The sequence below is a fragment of the Galeopterus variegatus genome, unplaced genomic scaffold (genome assembly GCF_000696425.1).
Source record: "Galeopterus variegatus unplaced genomic scaffold, G_variegatus-3.0.2 Scaffold6322, whole genome shotgun sequence".
NCBI classification, from domain to species: Eukaryota; Metazoa; Chordata; class Mammalia; order Dermoptera; family Cynocephalidae; genus Galeopterus; species Galeopterus variegatus.
The window spans coordinates 24,286-44,220 of record NW_007732433.1 but is presented as its reverse complement, the minus strand read 5'-3'; the positions used below and the strand labels follow the sequence as shown (position 1 = coordinate 44,220).

Below are 19,935 nucleotides of genomic sequence, written 5' to 3'. Positions count from 1 at the left end.
TTTTTTTTTTTTTTTGTCTTTTTTCCGTGTCCGGCAACGGATCGCAACCCTCAGTGTTGCCCCCGTACCGGACCGGGGACCGGCAACGGGATCGCAACCCTCGGTGCTGCTCCCGCGCCTCGCTCAGCCAGTGAGCGGGAACCGGTCTGTATGCGGGATCCGACCCCTCGGGCGGGAGCGCCGCCGCGCTTCCCAAGCGGCGCACTATCCAGTGCGCCACCGGGCCGGCCCTAAGAATGCATTTTTAAAATTATTATAAGTATATATGTGAAAAAGTTCACCCAGGGGGCCGGCCCGGTGGCGCACTGCTACAGTGCACCACTTGGGAGCGCGGTGGCGCTCCCGCCGAGGGTTCGGATCCGACGTACAGACCGGCCGCTCACTGCCTGAGTGAGGTGTGGGCACAACACCGAGGGTTGCAATCCTGTTGCTGGTCCCGGTCCAGTACAGGCGCGACACTGAGGGTTGCGATCTGTTGCCGGTCACGAAAAAAGACAAAAAGGAAAAAAAAAAAAAAAAGTTCACCCAGGGAACTAGTAGAACTCTAACAGTCAAATGAAATAAAAATATAAAGAGCTATCGATTAGTTGATATTTTATTAATAACACCTAACTATCCTCCATAACTCTAGAACTGTATTCTACCCAATTAAAACAAATGAATGCATAGCATGTCAGAAGGGATAAGAGCTTTAAAAAGGCAGTAAATTTCACTAGAAATAAGCAAAGTGCAGAAAAGTTTAAATAAATCATAACCCTAGGATTTAACCAAATCTAACTGAAAACAAACTAAAATCCAGCAAGTCATTTTTATCTTTAAAACAGAAGATCAGAAAAAATTATAAATTTCTGCTAAACATAGCAGATTAATTAAATTTTTAAAACTATATACAGCATTTATAATTAGCAGTTTGGAACAGAGCAAAATCTACACAACAAAGTACAATAATTTAGCCTTAGATTTATATTTGAAACACTGTTCTTTCAGCAACTATAGAGACCCCTCAAAAATTTTTAAATGTTATTCCCTAATCCCTTCAGACAACTTGTTTAAATAAATTGTATTCATATACCCCTTTGTTCAAATACACGGTCTCTTCTAGTCACAAATTATCCATCCTCCTCAAAGGTTTACTGTGTATCGACTACATATAGCACATCTAAGACAATATAAAAATATCATTATATTCAAGATCCCTTCCTCTGAGGTCTTACAATCCAGCCCTGGGATAAGATCAAAATGTCTAAGGTAAGATACTTCAAGTACTCAAGTGGTAAGGACATTCAATCACATTCTATCCTTCTGTTCCCCTTGCAATGCTTTTCTGCTGGCTGGATCCTTCTCATCTTTCAAATCTCAATATAAATGCTATCTCCTCAGAGATAATTCCTTGACAACATCCAGTTATCTTCTACCACACCATCCCATTCCTTTCCTTCCCTGCATTTTTTTTTCCCAGCCTGTAATTACATCTTTGGTTGGTTGGTTGCTAGCTTATTACCTGTATTCAATAAGAGAAAGAACACTCCACATAAACATGGACCCCACTGTACTGTCAGTAATTAGCAAAGCACTCAATAAACACTTGCTAAATGGATGCAAAAGCCTGGTGCTAAGGAAAAAGGTTTGGGGTGTAGAGGGAAACTTGCTATGAAAACTGGTAAGATCCCAGTGAGAAGTGTGTAGGGGTAAGAGAGAGAAGAGCCTAGACCCAAGACCAGAAGAAGCCCAACATTTAGAGTTTGGGTACAGCGGGCAAAGGAAACTAGAACGGAGAAGTCAGAAAAATCAAAGGAAATTAAAGAAAGAGAGTTTCACGTAGTGAGTATTCAACTACAGAATGCTGCCAAGAGATTAGTAAAAAGTGAACAGAAAAGGATCCACTGACGTTCGTTTCGTGGACTTTACAGGTGACTTTAGTGAGAGCCATTTCAGGGCAGTGTAGGATCTGATAGCAAAATACGGAGTGATTTCAAGGTTAGGAAGTAGAGGCACTATCTAATAATTAAATTGTGAAGGGCAACAGAGAGATAGATGATAGCTGGAACCCTTCAGTAACCAGGGAATATGATCCTGCACACCCAGGAGGTAAAGACATTGCTATGTCTGAATAGCATGAGATTAAACAAGCAGGGGAAGCAAAGCTCACAAACCTGAAGTACATCAGCACACTGAGGTAATCCCAAAAAGTACTTAAAGTTAGGCATATTGTGAGCATTCAATTATAGTAGTTTTTGTTGTCACTGCTTGTTTAATAAATGTTCAGGAGTCACCCTTAGCCTTTTCTGGTTCTGGTGGCTACCCAATTCGTGAATCATTCTTTCCTCAATTAAGTTCTGTTAAAATTTTTTAAAAATAAGTAAACAAACAAATTTATTCTTCATTAGACCGTCATTGCCCTTTTAGGGCAGGGACTATGGTCTGCTTTATTTATTACTGTATTCCCAAGACCTAGCACTGCGTCTGGCACACAGCAAGTGCTCAATAAATATTTCTAAACGAATTCTGAATACATTCTTAACTATTGTGGTAGCCGCCTTGCTTGTCTCTCTCCTCCAATCCATTCTACGTTTGTTTGTTTGTTTGCTTGTTTGTTTGTTTTTATTGTGAGATGACTATACCACTTAAGCATGTAAGTGGTAACGATTACAAGTATTACTGTCATTATGCCTTACTTCTCCGGTCAGACTCAAGTTTCTTGGAAACAGAACTTACACGTCTGCCCATTTCATGATATGCTCAATGTCTTGCAGCAAGTAAGATTAAATAACCATGAACCTGGACAAATGAGTGATTCCAAGATCCACCCGCCAATCCCGCCGCCCCAGGCACAGAGCTGCCCAAGGAGACGCTCCCAGGAGCCGGGGTCGGGGTCGCCGCCTCCCCGGCAGGAGGCGCCGCAGCCTCCTCCGAAGGCCGCCGCCCGCCTCAGTCCCCGCCCCCGGCCCCGCGGTCACCTGCAGCGGCTGCACTCGGGCCTCCGCTCAGCCGGCTCCACTGGCAACTCCCACAGCCCGTCCGCACTAGCGTCGTCTAACTCTGCGCCTAGGGCAGCTGCCTCCGGCGCTGCGCCGCCTTCCCGCTGCTCTTCGTTCGGGGTCCGAAACCTTGAGGCCCCGGGCGGCCGCGCAGGGTCCCGGAGTGCTCGCTCCTCCTTCTGCGGCTCCATGGCAGACGCTTAAGTCAGGCCGTCGCATGGGGCCCCACTGCCGCCGGAGGGCGCCACGCGCTGGGGGAACCTGCCCGGGTCGCACGGCGCCATGCACGCACGCCACGTACAGGGGGAGGATCTCCGAAGTCTAGGCCTGAGGTCCCGCCCCGCTGTAGGAAAGGAACAGCCTATTGGTCAGTGCGCCGTGGGACGTTTCACCTAGAACCAGGAAGGAAAGTGTGGGCTATGCTGGGAGGCAGGTGAGATTAGGTAGCGACGCGGGACAAGTAAGGGAATCTGAAAGCACCTCAGATACCAAACCCGAATATAACTCCCTTAATTAAACCCCCTTAAACGTGGAAATAAGATGGAATTCTGCACTTTCCGCCCTAGGAAGGCAGTTTAAGAATTTACTAGATTCCCACAGTGAGTGCACCAGCTGATGTACAGCAGATGCAGCAGCTGATGTATTTGTCCCTTAGTTAAAGGAGAACAAAAGAGAGATACTCACTGAAAACTGGTCTCGTGGCTGGTTTGTTTCATTATGTGAATTTCTTGCTCTAGAAGGGCAGCAACCTGTGTCCTGTGTCTTGTACTTCTTTAGTATTTCTTCTCGCCATCGGGTATACTGTTTTACATTAGACTCCAATTATTTGTTAAATTAGGTTTTTAAATTGTCCGAGGCCTCTGGGATCAGAAGGTATAGGAGGGATGGCCTAGGGTACAAATGGGTTTTATGGTTGAGAAAAAAGCCATAGAAAGGTAACTACCTTGCCCAAGTTTTTACAGCTACTGGATAACAGCAGTATAGCCTGGTAGCTGAGTTTTTCAAAAGCCAAAACGAAGTCTACATTAGAATAAAGGCGGAAATGCCACTTACCCAAAATGGGTACTGATTTCTTTTCATCTATTAATGTTTTATGTTACTTGTACCAATATACAATATTTAAACAAAGAATTAAGTTTGGTTTTCTTGAGTCATGAGTCGTTTTGCAATGAGAATTATTTTAATTCTAGAGTTGTGAAGGATTAAAAATAAAACAAAGTAGACACCATTAACAAAGTAATAGAGCAGTATTGTATTTCTTAAAGTGTTTATTTCACTACTGGATTTTTTAATCATCTTATAATCAAGTTTGTGAATAGAATTCAGGGCTATTGTTTTCAACTGCCCTGCATTCTTTTCCCTCAAAAGTTATTAGTTACTACTTTAATAAATTAATATTGTAGACTTAAGTCGTAGAACCAACTCTTTAGCTGTCAAAATTAAATTCTCGTGTAACTGTCTTTAAAACAAAGGGAGCTGCTCATCTCCAGTTTCAAGAGGCAAATGTGCTTTTACGTCACTTAAGGTCCCTCTGGAGTTTGAACTGTATGGTGTGAGAGGGCAGATGAGTCTGAACAAGCCCACTTATCTTTGGCTTTTTCTTTAACACCCCATATCAGATAATTAGCTCTATCCTTCAAAGTAATATTGAAAATCCAACCATTCATCTACTACTTCTGCCCTAGTTCAAGCCCCCATCATTTTTTGCATAGAATATTGCAATAGCCACATAAGTGGTGTCGTGCTCCATCTTTGCTTCCCTATGAAGAAAAACCCCTACAAGTGCATTATTCCAGACATTGACCAGAATCAAAGAAAACTCCCATCCAGGAGGATACAGGCAAATTTGGGAGAAAGGAGAGTCATCTTCCCCTCTGAGAAGCAGAAAATTCACCCAATATCCAGGTTTTTGAACTCTTAACTTGAGAAGCCTGAGGAAACATACAAAGGTACTTGTATTAGTCCCTTTCTGTTGCTTACCTGCAACTGGGTAATTTATAAAGAAAACAAAATTTATTGCTTACAGTTTCAGAGGCTGGAAAGTCCAAAGTCAAGGGATCACATCTGGTATTGGCAACAGTGACCCAGGGGTCTCACATGGCAGAAAATGGAAGAGCAGAGAGGGAGGAGAGAGACTCTCACACCCCGACCACCATCAGTAATCTAATCACCTTTTCAAGGCCTCACTTTTTAATTACCATAATAGGATTTCTTACTCTCGACAGTTACAGTGGGAATTAAGCTTCTAATATATGAACTTCTGAGGATACAATTCAATCAATCCACAGCATTCCACCTTTGTCCCCCGAAGATCATGTCCTTCTCACAGGTAAATACATTCATTCCATTCCCAAAGTCTTAACTTGTTTCAACTCAAAAGTTTCAAAATCCCATCTGTGCAATCATAATCAGTTATCTACTGCCAAGATACTATGGTGGAACTATCATAGTGTACATATTCCCATTCAAAAAGGGAGAAATAGGCAAAAGAAAGGGGTAACAGGTCCTAAGCAAGTCCAAAGTCCAGTAGGGCAGGCATCAAATCTTAAAGCTGGTGACTCAGGTACCTTGACTCCATGTTTGAGTTCCTCTGTACACTGGTGTGGAGGTTGGGTCCCTAAGTCCTTGGGCAACTCCACTTTTATGGCATTCCTGGTCTGAGGTGATGCTTCAGCTCTCACAGGCTGGCATTGCATGCTGGTATCTCCACAATTCTGTGGTCTCCATGTGGGTCCCACACTCACAGCTCCACTATATATGATACTGATGGGGTTTCTCTGCTGCAACTCTGACCCCACATTTCTGCTCAGCATTGCTCTAGCAAAGGCTGTCTGTGGTGACTCTGCCCTTGTGACAGATCTCTTCCTGGGCCCCCAGGATTTTCCGTACATCCTTTGAAGTCTGTGTGGAGGCTCCCAAGCCTCCACAGCTCTGCCATTCTGTGAGCCTGCAGGCCCACCACCACACAGATGCCACCAACGCTTTTGCTTTCATTTTCCAAAGTTGTGAGTCCAGCCAAACTTGGGACCAATTTAGCCATGGCTGGAGCAGCCAAAGCAGCTAGGGTGCTGGTGTGGAGAGCAGCATCCCAAGGTGGCCCTGGGCAGTGAGCCTGTGGAGAGCACCTTTTGCCTGTTCCCCAAGATTATTCTGTCACCCTGGGCCTCTGGGCCTGTAATGGAAGAGTTGACCTCAGAGGCTTCTGCAATGTTTTCAGGGTCTTTTCCCACTTCTCTTGATAAGCTCTTTCTTTTGTACAAATCTTAGCACCATTGCATTTTTCTCCTGAAAATGGTCTCTGCTTCTCTACAACATGACCAGGCTGCAAATTTTCCATATCTTTACACTCTGCTTTCCTTTTAATTATAAATTCTGGCTTTATGTCATGCCTTTTCTGCCATAACTCAGCGCTGGCTGTTGCAAGTAGCCATGAAGTGTTTTGTTGCTTAGAAATTTCTTCCACCAAATACCCTGGGTCAGCACTTTGAATTTCCACATTCCATAAAATTTGGGAGCATGAATAGAATGCAGCCAAGTTCCTTGCCAGATCATAGCAAGGGTAATTTTTGCTCCAGTTTCCAATAAGTCCCTTCTCATTTACACCTGAGATCTTCTCAAATGGCCTTTACTGTCCATATTCCTATCAGCATTCTGCTCACCACAATTTAACCAGTTTCTAAGAAGTTCCAAACTTTCCCTGGTTTTCTTGTCTTCTAACTTCTACCAGCAGCTAGACTTTTTCTAGCCCACTGCTCCAAATTCTTCCAGCATCTCCTCAACACCCAGTTCCAAAGCTGCTTCCACATTTTCAACTACTTGTTATAAGCAACACCCCACTTCTCTGGTACCAGTTTTCTATATTAGTTTCTATTGCTTATTTAAAAATACACAGAACTGGGTACTTTTTAAGAAAATGAAATGTATTGCTTAGAGTTTCAGAGGCTAGGAAGCCCAAAGTCCAGGGAACACATCTTGTAAGGGTCTTCTTTGGTGGTGGCTTTACAGCAATGCAGGGTCTCGCATGGCAGAAAATGGTGAAACAGAGAGAGAGACTCTCATGTGCTCGCCTTTGAAGCCCTCAGAACCATGCCCCTAACCACCATTAGTTATCCATTCACTAGGGCATAGTCCAACAATGTATCACCTCTTCAAGTCTCTTCCTTTCAATTACTATAATAGCATTTCCGACCCTCAACAGTTACAGTGGGAATTAAGCTTCTAATATCTGAACTTTGGGGAACACAATGCAATCAGTTCACAGCAGTACTTCAAAAAGCTCATGGGGACCGGCCCATGGCTCACTTGGGAGAGTGTGGTGCTGATAACACCAAGGCCATGGGTTCGGATCTCTGTGTAGGCATGGCCAGTTAGCTCACTTGGGAGAGCATGGTGCTTACAACATCAAGTCAAGAGTTAAGATCCCCTTACTGGTCATCTTTTTCAAAAAAAAAAAAATCTCATGGAAAGGCTGACCAGTTAGCTCAGTTGGTTAGAGCAGGGTGATCTGATAACACCAAGGTCCAGGGTTCAATCCCTGTACTGGCCAGCTAAAAAAAAAATTCATAGAAAGATTCACGTTATCTTTTAATTCTTTTTTTCCATGAACTTTTTGAAGTACCCTTGCACTTGATAAGGTTATCAGCTTGCGGGCAGACCCATGTATCGGAATAAACACTATCAATGACCCAGCTTCTGGGAAATGCAAGGCGCTAGGAAGGGGAGTAAAATACCCTTTAAGGGATACAGCCAATTTACCAAAGGCCAGACAATTTATTGAGGAGTTAACATGTGTTTTATCTCCCAACTTGAAGTAGGTAACCAGACCTTTATGCTTCTTTGCCTCAGGGAAGTTTGGATGATAAAAACTGATTGAAGAGAAACTCAGTATTAGGCCTGGTGTAATGGGAGGAGGGGGAAACCATATCACTGGTAGGTGAAAGGGCCTCAGTAATGTCAGAGATTGAATATCCTGCTGGTCCAGCATAATGAGGATTCAGCATTGGATAAACTTTGATTTAAATAAAATAAAGACATGACATTTCTTCCTATATTTATTTTCTATTGCTATTTTAACAAATACCACAAATTTAGTGGCATAAGACAAAACATACTGAGCTGGCCCGTGGCTCACTCAGGAGAGTGTGGTGCTGATAACACCAAGGCCACGGGTTTGGATCCCTATGTAGGGATTGGGCCAGTTAGCTCACTTGGGAGAGCGACAACACCAAGCCAACGGTTAAGGTCCCCTTACTGGTCATCTTTTAAAAAAAACCTTAATTGGGCCGGCCCGTGGCTCACTCAGGAGAGTGTGGTGCTGATAACACCAAGGCCATGGGTTCAGATCCCTATGTAGGGATTGGGCCAGTTAGCTCACTTGGGAGAGCGACAACACCAAGCCAACGGTTAAGGTCCCCTTACTGGTCATCTTTTAAAAAAAACCTTAATTGGGCCGGCCCGTGGCTCACTCAGGAGAGTGTGGTGCTGATAACACCAAGGCCATGGGTTCAGATCCCTATGTAGGGATTGGGCCAGTTAGCTCACTTGGGAGAGCGACAACACCAAGCCAACGGTTAAGGTCCCCTTACTGGTCATCTTTTAAAAAAAACCTTAATTGGGCCGGCCCGTGGCCTGCATGGAAAACATGGAAAGCTATTCAGTCATTTTATGAAGCTAGCAAAATTCTAATGCCAAAACTGTCATGGAAAACATGGAAAGCTATTCAGTCATTTTATGAAGCTAGCAAAATTCTAATGCCAAAAACTTGACAAAGACAGTACACACAAAAAAAATCCATTTATGTTTAAGAATACAACAAAAATATAAGAAAATATTAGCAAACTGCCTTTAGAAGTAATTAATTGAGTGATCAACTGTGATGGAGTTGTTTATCAAGGAAATGGGAGAATTGTTTCATATTAGGAAATCTGTACATCAAATGCATTGTATAATAAATCCAATAAGAAAATTCATATGATAAGAAAAGCTAGAAATGCATTAGAGAAACTAAACAGACATTACTGTTTTAACCAGACCAGTTCTCTTTTAAAAAAGAAAAAAGGAAAAGAAAAACAGTGGAGAACTACAGATAGGATACAATTAGTATCTACCTATCTTGGACTTAAAAGATGATTAATGAAGCATTACCGATAGACAATGTGAAACTTAAAAGTGAAACATCCCCCATTTAAATCAAACTAAAGTCAGATTCCAACTGTCACCATTATTATTTAGCATTATTATTTAATACTACCTAATTTTCTAGCAAATGCAATTAAGAATTGTATTAGTCCATTTCTTTTGCTTATAACAGAAATACCTGAAACTGGGTACTTTGTAGAGAAACAACATTTATTGCTTACAGTTTCAGAGGATGGGAAGTCCAAAGCCCAGGGAACACATCTGGTGAGGTGACTCTATAGCAATTCTTGGAGAACTAGTGTCATATGGCAAGAGTGGTGGAGCAGAGAGAGAGTGAATTCCTTACTCCTTCTACTTTTAAAGCCCTGAGAACCACATCCATGACTGCCATTAAACCACCAACTTATTAATCCATCAACTAGGGCATAGTCCTCACAGTTTAATCACTTCCTCTAGGCCCCACCTTTCAATTACCATAATAGCATTTCCCACCCTCAACAGTTACAGTGGGGATTAAGCTTCCATACATGGACTTTGGGGGACACAGTTCAACCCATGGCAAGAACCAAACCAAGCATAGCATTTATTTTATGTTTTGGTGCCTGGCTGGTAATGGAATCCAAACCCTTGACCTTAGTGTTACAAGGCTCTGCCCTAACCAACTGAGCCAACCAGCCAGCCGTCTAAGCCTAGCATTTCTAACAAGAGAAACTACACCTTTTAAATGATTTGGATTAATTCACAGGAGACTGGTAAATTTACTTACAGTTTAGGTGAGCAATTTCCATTAACAAATATTTTACAAGTGAAAAAGATACAATTTTCTATAACATGCATGTTTCACAAGCTTTGAAGTCACCCAAGCTTCACAGCTAAATGTTATATTGCTAGGAGCTTAACTAAAAAACTTTGTAGTTGAACAATGATAACTGAAATACTCTTCCTTAATGTAAATAAACAATAAAGAGAAAAGAATTATGATAACAAGAAAAATAATATATGCACAAACATAAATGAGAGAAAATCTTTCAGCTAGTCTCCAACAAAGCCATTTGTTTTTCATGCCTCCATGGTAACTAGAAAGTAAATATTTTCTATCTTCTCCTTCTTATATTATGTAGACAATTTAACAGTGTTTACAATCTCTCAATATTTACTGGCCAGAAGTTCAATAGTAATTTCTGCATTCCTATAACCAGGGTTAGTCACAGGCATTACGTTACCAATTTCTATATAAACACACTACAATAAGAGATGTTACTACTGAGAAGGAGAGGGGAAAATCTTGATTTTCTCCAATAATTTTATATATATATATATATAAAATTTAGTGGCATATATATATATTATATATATATATTTATCCAATAATTTTGGATATATATATATATCCCAAGATAATATACAGAAAAACTAAGGATTAATTCAGATGAATATGAAAATTTAGTGGCATATATATATATTATATATATATATATATCCCAAGATAATATACAGAAAAACTAAGGATTAATTCAGATGAATATGAAGATTCAATAAAATGACCAGAAACAAGACAGGCAAAAATCAAGATGTCCTATATGTCAAAAGGCAATTATAGGAAATTAGTTTAGTCTATAAAACCAAAGTCAAAACTGTACATAAGCTCTATACGCTTGCTGATAAAGTTGTTTCCTATGAGAATACAGGTTAACAATTGTGATATTCTTATGCATGTGCACTGGAATTGAACAATTAAGTAGTGGATGGCAGGAGCCAGGTTTCTCACAGTTGGAGTGGGAGTTTACAAGAGGAAGAGGTTTGAATGATACTCGTACATGTGATAATGGACCAGGATCTGAGATATCTGTATAAATTCATGTTTAGCTTAATATGTTATATATAGAATGTGTTTATAGACTATGTGTATAAGTATATACACAAGTTAATATACACACGTGNATAAATAAATAAATAAATAAATAAACTGCATGGAAAACATGGAAAGCTATTCAGTCATTTTATGAAGCTAGCAAAATTCTAATGCCAAAAACTTGACAAAGACAGTACACACAAAAAAAAATCCATTTATGTTTAAGAATACAACAAAAATATAAGAAAATATTAGCAAACTGCCTTTAGAAGTAATTAATTGAGTGATCAACTGTGATGGAGTTGTTTATCAAGGAAATGGGAGAATTGTTTCATATTAGGAAATCTGTACATCAAATGCATTGTATAATAAATCCAATAAGAAAATTCATATGATAAGAAAAGCTAGAAATGCATTAGAGAAACTAAACAGACATTACTGTTTTAACCAGACCAGTTCTCTTTTAAAAAAGAAAAAAGGAAAAGAAAAACAGTGGAGAACTACAGATAGGATACAATTAGTATCTACCTATCTTGGACTTAAAAGATGATTAATGAAGCATTACCGATAGACAATGTGAAACTTAAAAGTGAAACATCCCCCATTTAAATCAAACTAAAGTCAGATTCCAACTGTCACCATTATTATTTAGCATTATTATTTAATACTACCTAATTTTCTAGCAAATGCAATTAAGAATTGTATTAGTCCATTTCTTTTGCTTATAACAGAAATACCTGAAACTGGGTACTTTGTAGAGAAACAACATTTATTGCTTACAGTTTCAGAGGATGGGAAGTCCAAAGCCCAGGGAACACATCTGGTGAGGTGACTCTATAGCAATTCTTGGAGAACTAGTGTCATATGGCAAGAGTGGTGGAGCAGAGAGAGAGTGAATTCCTTACTCCTTCTACTTTTAAAGCCCTGAGAACCACATCCATGACTGCCATTAAACCACCAACTTATTAATCCATCAACTAGGGCATAGTCCTCACAGTTTAATCACTTCCTCTAGGCCCCACCTTTCAATTACCATAATAGCATTTCCCACCCTCAACAGTTACAGTGGGGATTAAGCTTCCATACATGGACTTTGGGGGACACAGTTCAACCCATGGCAAGAACCAAACCAAGCATAGCATTTATTTTATGTTTTGGTGCCTGGCTGGTAATGGAATCCAAACCCTTGACCTTAGTGTTACAAGGCTCTGCCCTAACCAACTGAGCCAACCAGCCAGCCGTCTAAGCCTAGCATTTCTAACAAGAGAAACTACACCTTTTAAATGATTTGGATTAATTCACAGGAGACTGGTAAATTTACTTACAGTTTAGGTGAGCAATTTCCATTAACAAATATTTTACAAGTGAAAAAGATACAATTTTCTATAACATGCATGTTTCACAAGCTTTGAAGTCACCCAAGCTTCACAGCTAAATGTTATATTGCTAGGAGCTTAACTAAAAAACTTTGTAGTTGAACAATGATAACTGAAATACTCTTCCTTAATGTAAATAAACAATAAAGAGAAAAGAATTATGATAACAAGAAAAATAATATATGCACAAACATAAATGAGAGAAAATCTTTCAGCTAGTCTCCAACAAAGCCATTTGTTTTTCATGCCTCCATGGTAACTAGAAAGTAAATATTTTCTATCTTCTCCTTCTTATATTATGTAGACAATTTAACAGTGTTTACAATCTCTCAATATTTACTGGCCAGAAGTTCAATAGTAATTTCTGCATTCCTATAACCAGGGTTAGTCACAGGCATTACGTTACCAATTTCTATATAAACACACTACAATAAGAGATGTTACTACTGAGAAGGAGAGGGGAAAATCTTGATTTTCTCCAATAATTTTATATATATATATATATAAAATTTAGTGGCATATATATATATTATATATATATATATATCCCAAGATAATATACAGAAAAACTAAGGATTAATTCAGATGAATATGAAGATTCAATAAAATGACCAGAAACAAGACAGGCAAAAATCAAGATGTCCTATATGTCAAAAGGCAATTATAGGAAATTAGTTTAGTCTATAAAACCAAAGTCAAAACTGTACATAAGCTCTATACGCTTGCTGATAAAGTTGTTTCCTATGAGAATACAGGTTAACAATTGTGATATTCTTATGCATGTGCACTGGAATTGAACAATTAAGTAGTGGATGGCAGGAGCCAGGTTTCTCACAGTTGGAGTGGGAGTTTACAAGAGGAAGAGGTTTGAATGATACTCGTACATGTGATAATGGACCAGGATCTGAGATATCTGTATAAATTCATGTTTAGCTTAATATGTTATATATAGAATGTGTTTATAGACTATGTGTATAAGTATATACACAAGTTAATATACACACGTGCATTTCCTTGCTCTGTCAGCTGAGAGGGCCCAGAAGCAATAATACCTCTGTAGCAACAAGCACATCTAGCACCCAGATGTTGGTTTCTAATAGTATTTTATAAAAGGAACCAGGGCTCCTTGAAGAGATGACTGATTCTAGGAATGGAGCAGAAAATATACAAGATGAGCTGTGAGCATGTAGTAGTGCCAGAAAGTAATGAAGTGCGAAAATAAAAATAATTTTAAATAATTTTAAAACACAAACAATGAGGGAGGTATATCAAAGAGACACAGGAGTCAACGTAAAGAGCTCCAGTGGTCAAAGCTAGAACAATCTGAGCCATAAAATAAGTAAAGTAATATTGAATTATAACATCTTAACCTAAAACACACACACACACACACACACACACACACACACACAAAAATATCTCCAAATATGTTGAGTCTATTTGCGAATAGAAAATAAGATTATAATCCGGAATGCATACCATGACAAGTTATGAATGCATTAGGTGAGGAAAGGGTAAGAGAAAGCTATTATTGGCAAAAAAAAAAAAAAAAGCTATTATTATCATGTAAGCTGTTTGGAAACAGACTTCATTGGTTTCAGAGGCTCAAAGTCAGATTTGTCATCAGTTTTTTGGTTGAAATGACGTTACTGGGCAGTTTCTTCTTGGAGCATCTCATCTGAATTACTGCAGTTCTAAAGAATGTCTAGTGATAAACCTTGTCACAGAAACCTGTGTACATGCAAAGCAGGAGATGAAGGACATGAAGGACATGAAAGGATTTCTGTTGGGTTTTAGAAAATCCTTATCTCGGATATGATTTGTCCCCACCCAAACTCATGTTGAGGCTTGGTTCCCAATGTAACAGTGTTGAGAGGTGATGGGACCTTTAAGAGGCACTTGGGTCATGAGGGATGTGCCCTCATGATGAGATTAATGCAGTTTCCTGGGAGTGAGTGAGTTCTTGTTCTCAAGGGATGGATTAGTCATGGCCAAGAGTGGTTGTTATGAATGTGAGTTTGGCTTCCTCATCTCCCTCTTGCTCTTGACTTCTCACCATGTGATGCCCTCTACCATGTTAAAAAGGCCCTTACCAGATATGGCCCCCTGACCTTGAACTTCCCAGCCTAACAACTTTAAGAAACAAATGTCTTCTCTTTATAAATTACACAGTATCAGGTATTCAGTTATAACAACAGAAAATGCACTAAGACAGTACCCAATGAAATAATTCTGCTTTATTCACACTTATCAATGGGTGTGGGAAGGGGGTAGAGAGTGGGAGAAAAGCAAAGTTCAAAGCCAATGGGTGGGGGAGGGTCCACAAGAGATGATTGAGGATAGATTCCCATCTGTCTGTGGGAACCCCTACTACCACTCTTCAGGTATTCCAAAGCTGGTATCATTGGTCTAGGCTCATAGATATCGTTCCATATGTTAAACTGTCTATCGAAGGGTATCTATAAATAGATACCTTATATCTATCTATCTCAATCTTGAAATTTCTTTAGAAGCACTCCCTCCTGACAGCTTTGAGCCCCAGGGAGCATCTTAGTCTAACATGTCATCTGTTGGCATCTCCTCATTTGAGCCAATAACTAAAAGTCACAAGCCCCAACCTGATCTCTACTTTTGAATTATTCTGTGTTTTGAATTGAAGTGTAGAGGAAAGTATGAACTTAGCTTAAAAGCATTCTGGCAGCTGCATTTTCTTCTTCATTCTTAAATATCCTTGAGGGAAAATGTTGTAAAAGTAATTATCAGTAATTTTTGCTTCTTAAAGTTTAAGTTCTGTAAGCAGTATATACAGTCAAATCCTTGAGCAGAGAGAGGCCTGGTTTTGCTCATCTTCTTCCTCCAAAGTAACTACCATATATGTGAACTCCTATAGTAGCCTTCAAAGACCTTGAGGTCAAGAACTGTTTGTCATCACCCTACCCTTCATGTACTGAGCTGTGCCATTAACAAGGAGCCTCAGAATGGTGCCATGCTAAAATTCAGCCTGAGACTGAAAGGTGAGAGCACAAACTATCCTCATAGAATTATGTAATTCTAGAACCACTGGGCTCCTCAGAGATAATCTCTTATAACCATATAGCTAAGGAAACTAAGGGCCAAACATTTTAAATTATTGTTGAAAGATCTGACAGCAAGGGAGTACTAGCTAGATAGAGCCAAGTCTCCACTTCCTTTAATGCATTTTCATAAAAGCATCACATAATTAGGAGAAGACTGTGTAGCAGTGCTATCTATGGACCAAGCATTTTGTGCTAGGTAGAACACAGTACTTTTGCTCCTTCTATAGATTTAGGGTAGTTGAAAGGAGAAGACTGTGTAGCAGTGCTATCTATGGACCAAACATTTTGTGCTAGGTAGAACACAGTACTTTTGCTCCTTCTATAGATTTAGGGTAGTTGAAAGTGAATATCTATTATTTAGATAATTCGAGAAATCTGAATGAGGTCTGTAGATAGATAACAGTATTATATTAATGTTAATTTCCTTGTTTTAAAAACTGTGATTGGTCAAGGGTTCGGATCCCCTTACTGGCCAGCCACTGAAGAAAAAAAAATTGGAGTTATACAAGAGTACTTCAAAAAGATCAAGGAAAGGCTTATATCATCTTTTAATTCTACTTTCCCATGAACTTTTTGAAGCACCCTTGTGTAAAAGAATGTCCTTGTATTTGGGAATTAAACACTGAAGTATCTAGGGGTAATAAAGTAGTGTGTCTGCAACTTACTCGTAAATGGTTTAAAGAAATATGTGTGGAGAGAGACTAAGAGAGAGAGACATGGCTTATAAGGTGATAACAGAGAGATTGAAAGAAATGCACAGATTAAAGATGTATTTCAGTGGTAAAGTCAAAAGATTGATGATTTAAATATGTAGGATAGGGGCCGGCCCGGCAAAAGATTGATGATTTAAATATGTAGGATAGGGGCCGGCCCGGTGGCGCACTGCTACAGTGAGCCACTTGGGAGCCAGGACTTATATCATCTTTTAATTCTACTTTTCCATGAACTTTTTGAAGCACCCTTGTGTAAAAGAATGTCCTTGTATTTGGGAATTAAACACTGAAGTATTTAAGGGTAATAAAGTAGTGTGTCTGCAACTTACTCGTAAATGGTTTAAAGAAATATGTGTGGAGAGAGACTAAGAGAGAGAGACAGTAAAAAAGGAAAAAAAAAAAAAAAAAACAGGAATTCAACTGTACAATAGAAATACCTGGTGTTTTCCTGATTTCAAAAGGGGCAGCAAATAAAATGAACTATCACTGTGCTATATGTAGCTTTTACTATAGAACAGTTCCATGAGATCTTTTCAAATCCCTTTAATTGTATTGTGGACTTCCAAGAGATCTGGAAGATGAAGATGACCACTGGTTCTTCTATAAACATCTGTTTTTAGTATACTGTTTGTGGGAGTCATTGGTAAAAGAATGGAGAACAGATGAATAGAGAGAAATCTGATAATTCTCAAAACAGGTGTAAATCATTGAAATAGCATATATGTGATTTAACAGAAATAGAATCAGAATTCCAAAATACATATCCTCTGAATTTCATCATAATACCAATCTAGAAATTCCTGCAAAGAGGAACGTGATATAGCCTTGCCATTGACATACCCCTTTGAACAATCTGAAATAGAGCAGCATTATACTGAATTCCATGTTGTAGCAGATGGTACTATAGCAAAGCCCTGGTGTTATTACTGAAATTATAACTTACATTTACGTATAGCACTTTGCAATTTATAAAGTCCTTTTACCAATATTATTTCATTTTCTTCTTCCCTTCAGCCTTACAAGGTAAATAAGATACATATTATCATCCATATTTGACAGATGAGGAAAAATGATGGCCTCTGAAAAATGAAGTGGCTTATCTAAATTAACGTGGCTATTTTAAGTGACAAGACTATGCTTAGAAGCCAGGTTTTTGACTGCTGGCCTGGTTCTCTTTCAGTGATACCACAAAGCCTCTTTCATTCTTCCCACACTGTTAAGTAGTTATTAACAGTTTCCCCAATTTTGTAAGGTACATGTGAGATAGAGTGAAATGAATGGCTTGACATCGTGAAATTACATCAGAAAGAGCTAACATTAGAATTTATGTTTCCTGAGTTGCTATTTTTAACTAATCCATTAAACATTCGCTGATGATTCAGCTAGAGATGTTTACCATTGTTTCTTCTAGTATAGTAATTATGTAAATACCTTGAGCTAAAACCTATGAGGAAAAAAAATGCCTGGTATAAATTCTCTTAAGAATGCTTATAATTCAATTTTTTACTACTTTTACAATTTAAGTTTTCAAAGAGATAACGGTTATATTAGCAACATACATGTTTCCTTTTTCAGAAGGAAGTTTAAAAATTACAAAATTGCTGCAGCAGATGTGGTTATTACCACCCCCACCTCCCAGAAAGAGGAAGTTTAAAGAAAAACTAAATATACAAATAATGTTAAAATAGATGTTAGAACTCATGAGTAGACTCATTGTGGCAGTCACACATGGAAAATCTTAGATTTTACATTTTGGAGACATATTATATACAAAGCCCCTATTCATTGAATTGGCATTATATGGGCATATGATAAATGATTTATTTTGTTTATTTTAAAAGAGGTGTAAGTGTAGTTTAAGAATACCCTAGAGAACAGCAAGTTGAAGTGTTTCTCCTCTAGGTATCATGTTTCTCTTCTAACATCTTTTTTTTTTGTTAAAAAAAAAAAAGAGAGATTATCCATTCTTACATTCAAATAGTAGCTTTTGAACACAAGCTCCAGAATTAGAATTCAATATGGAAATATATCAGCTAATAGCAATTAATTTTGGCCCAAGGCATATAGTTATGGTTTCAATTGACTTGTTATACTTGCCCTTGGAAAATCACTGCTATACTAAAAACATACACAGTGGCTCACAACTATTACATAAAACAGGCCAATAGTTGAAGACTGAAAAGATTCATACTCTTCTATACCTGCATTCAGCCAAAGCAGGATTATTCTAAAACAATATAATCCATGATGTGGAAGATCAGTAGTGTATATAATCCAAAATAGTACATAATCTCCAAAGAGGAATGTAGGTCATGCATTTTAGTAAGACATGAATATTTCACATCCTGAGATTTTATAACTCCTAAAATAGATTAAGCTATATTATGAATACTGAAGATCTAACCAGACAAGAGCTAGGTTTTATATTCTAGTTCCTAACTACAATGTTTTCAAACCAAAAATTATAAAAAATAATCTGAAATAGTCTGAAATCAGTCCTGCTCTAGATAATACATGAAGCCTGGACAACCCATTTCTAGCTTCTACCCCAGTTACTGCCCCCATACCCCCAATCCTCTTCCAAAGACAGAAGCTCTTGATTTTCTACCTGGCCCCAATCTTTGGAAACCGTTCTGCCTTCTCTGAGGTAGAACAGTCAAAAAGTTTTTCTGTTATGCTTTTCTGTATTTTCTAAATTTTCTATAATAAACAATTTTCTATAATAAACAATTTAAAAATCAATTTTTAAGAAGCAATAAAAATATTTTTAAGAGATTTAAGGATCACTAGTTCACATGCAGGTGATTCAGTAATAAGTGATACCTGATAATACTAATGTCATGCCATTTGTATCCTTGTTCTGATTCCCAGTAATGATTACTGGCCTCATAACTGAGGCCTTCCTGATTGGGAATTCTGTCTTGTTTCTTTTACTGCCACTTGGAGCCCTTCACTAAGCCCTGCCTCCTGCCACTCTCATCCATGGAAGTGTGACCCTGTTAAATGCTGCCTTACTTCCCTCATAATGTACAGCATAGCAACACTCACTCTCAGGTCACCCTTGGGACACCTGATCTAACCTTTCTGATGATTTACCACTTACTTAGCTCACCACTATTACCTGTTGCTATATTCCCTAGAGACCAAGTTCTGTAAGTCTGGGGGATATTATAAGCTCATGTCTTATATGGCAGATTTAGCCCATTAACATATTTGTTTTGGCATACTCAATGTTTGAAATGTTTAAATTTGAATGTCTTTGGGCCAGACATACATTCACTGGTTTGCCACAATCTCCAGCACTCCCTACTGTATTATAAGTCCCACTTTATTAATTTGCTTATCTACCTGGGATTTGAAGTCTTTTGAGTTAGACTCTTCGGGATAGAGCTCCTCCATACTGTCCCAACAGAGCTCATCACTCAGCTGAGTTCTACTTACCCAGGACCTCAGCAGAATGTCTAATTCCGAGTCTCAGTTTCTCCTGATCTTTCTGGCTCCATTGACATCAGCAAGCCCATTGTGTGAAATGACACCACCATCTCAGATGCTCAGAAAGAGAAGTGGGAGCAGAGGCAGATGGTGGATATTTGGATGCTCCTTCAGAATTACTGACTTATTTACTAACATCCCTCCAAATTATAGCTGCAATTTCTTCTCTGAAGAAATCTGAAAAGAAGAAACTCACCAGAAGAGGGAAACAAAGAACAGTCCATATTTACATGAAAATGCAAATCTAATGACTACCAATGTGAGCGTTAACTGCGCTTTTTGACTGAGTTTGAAACAACTATCACAAGG

The 19,935-nt window shown here is 38.8% G+C and overlaps 1 protein-coding gene across 1 annotated transcript in view; it reads right to left on the bottom strand.

Annotated features, from left to right (window-relative positions):
• The window catches only part of LOC103606121 (DTW domain-containing protein 2-like), a 48,708-nt gene extending 45,511 nt beyond the window's left edge, over positions 1 to 3,197 (bottom strand). Inside the window, exon 1 of the mRNA XM_008590709.1 lies at positions 2,958 to 3,197. Within this exon, the coding sequence (XP_008588931.1) occupies positions 2,958 to 3,169 (212 nt within the window). The 5' untranslated portion in view covers positions 3,170 to 3,197. The remainder of the gene's footprint in view (positions 1 to 2,957) is intronic.
• Between the last annotated feature and the right edge of the window lie 16,738 nt (positions 3,198 to 19,935).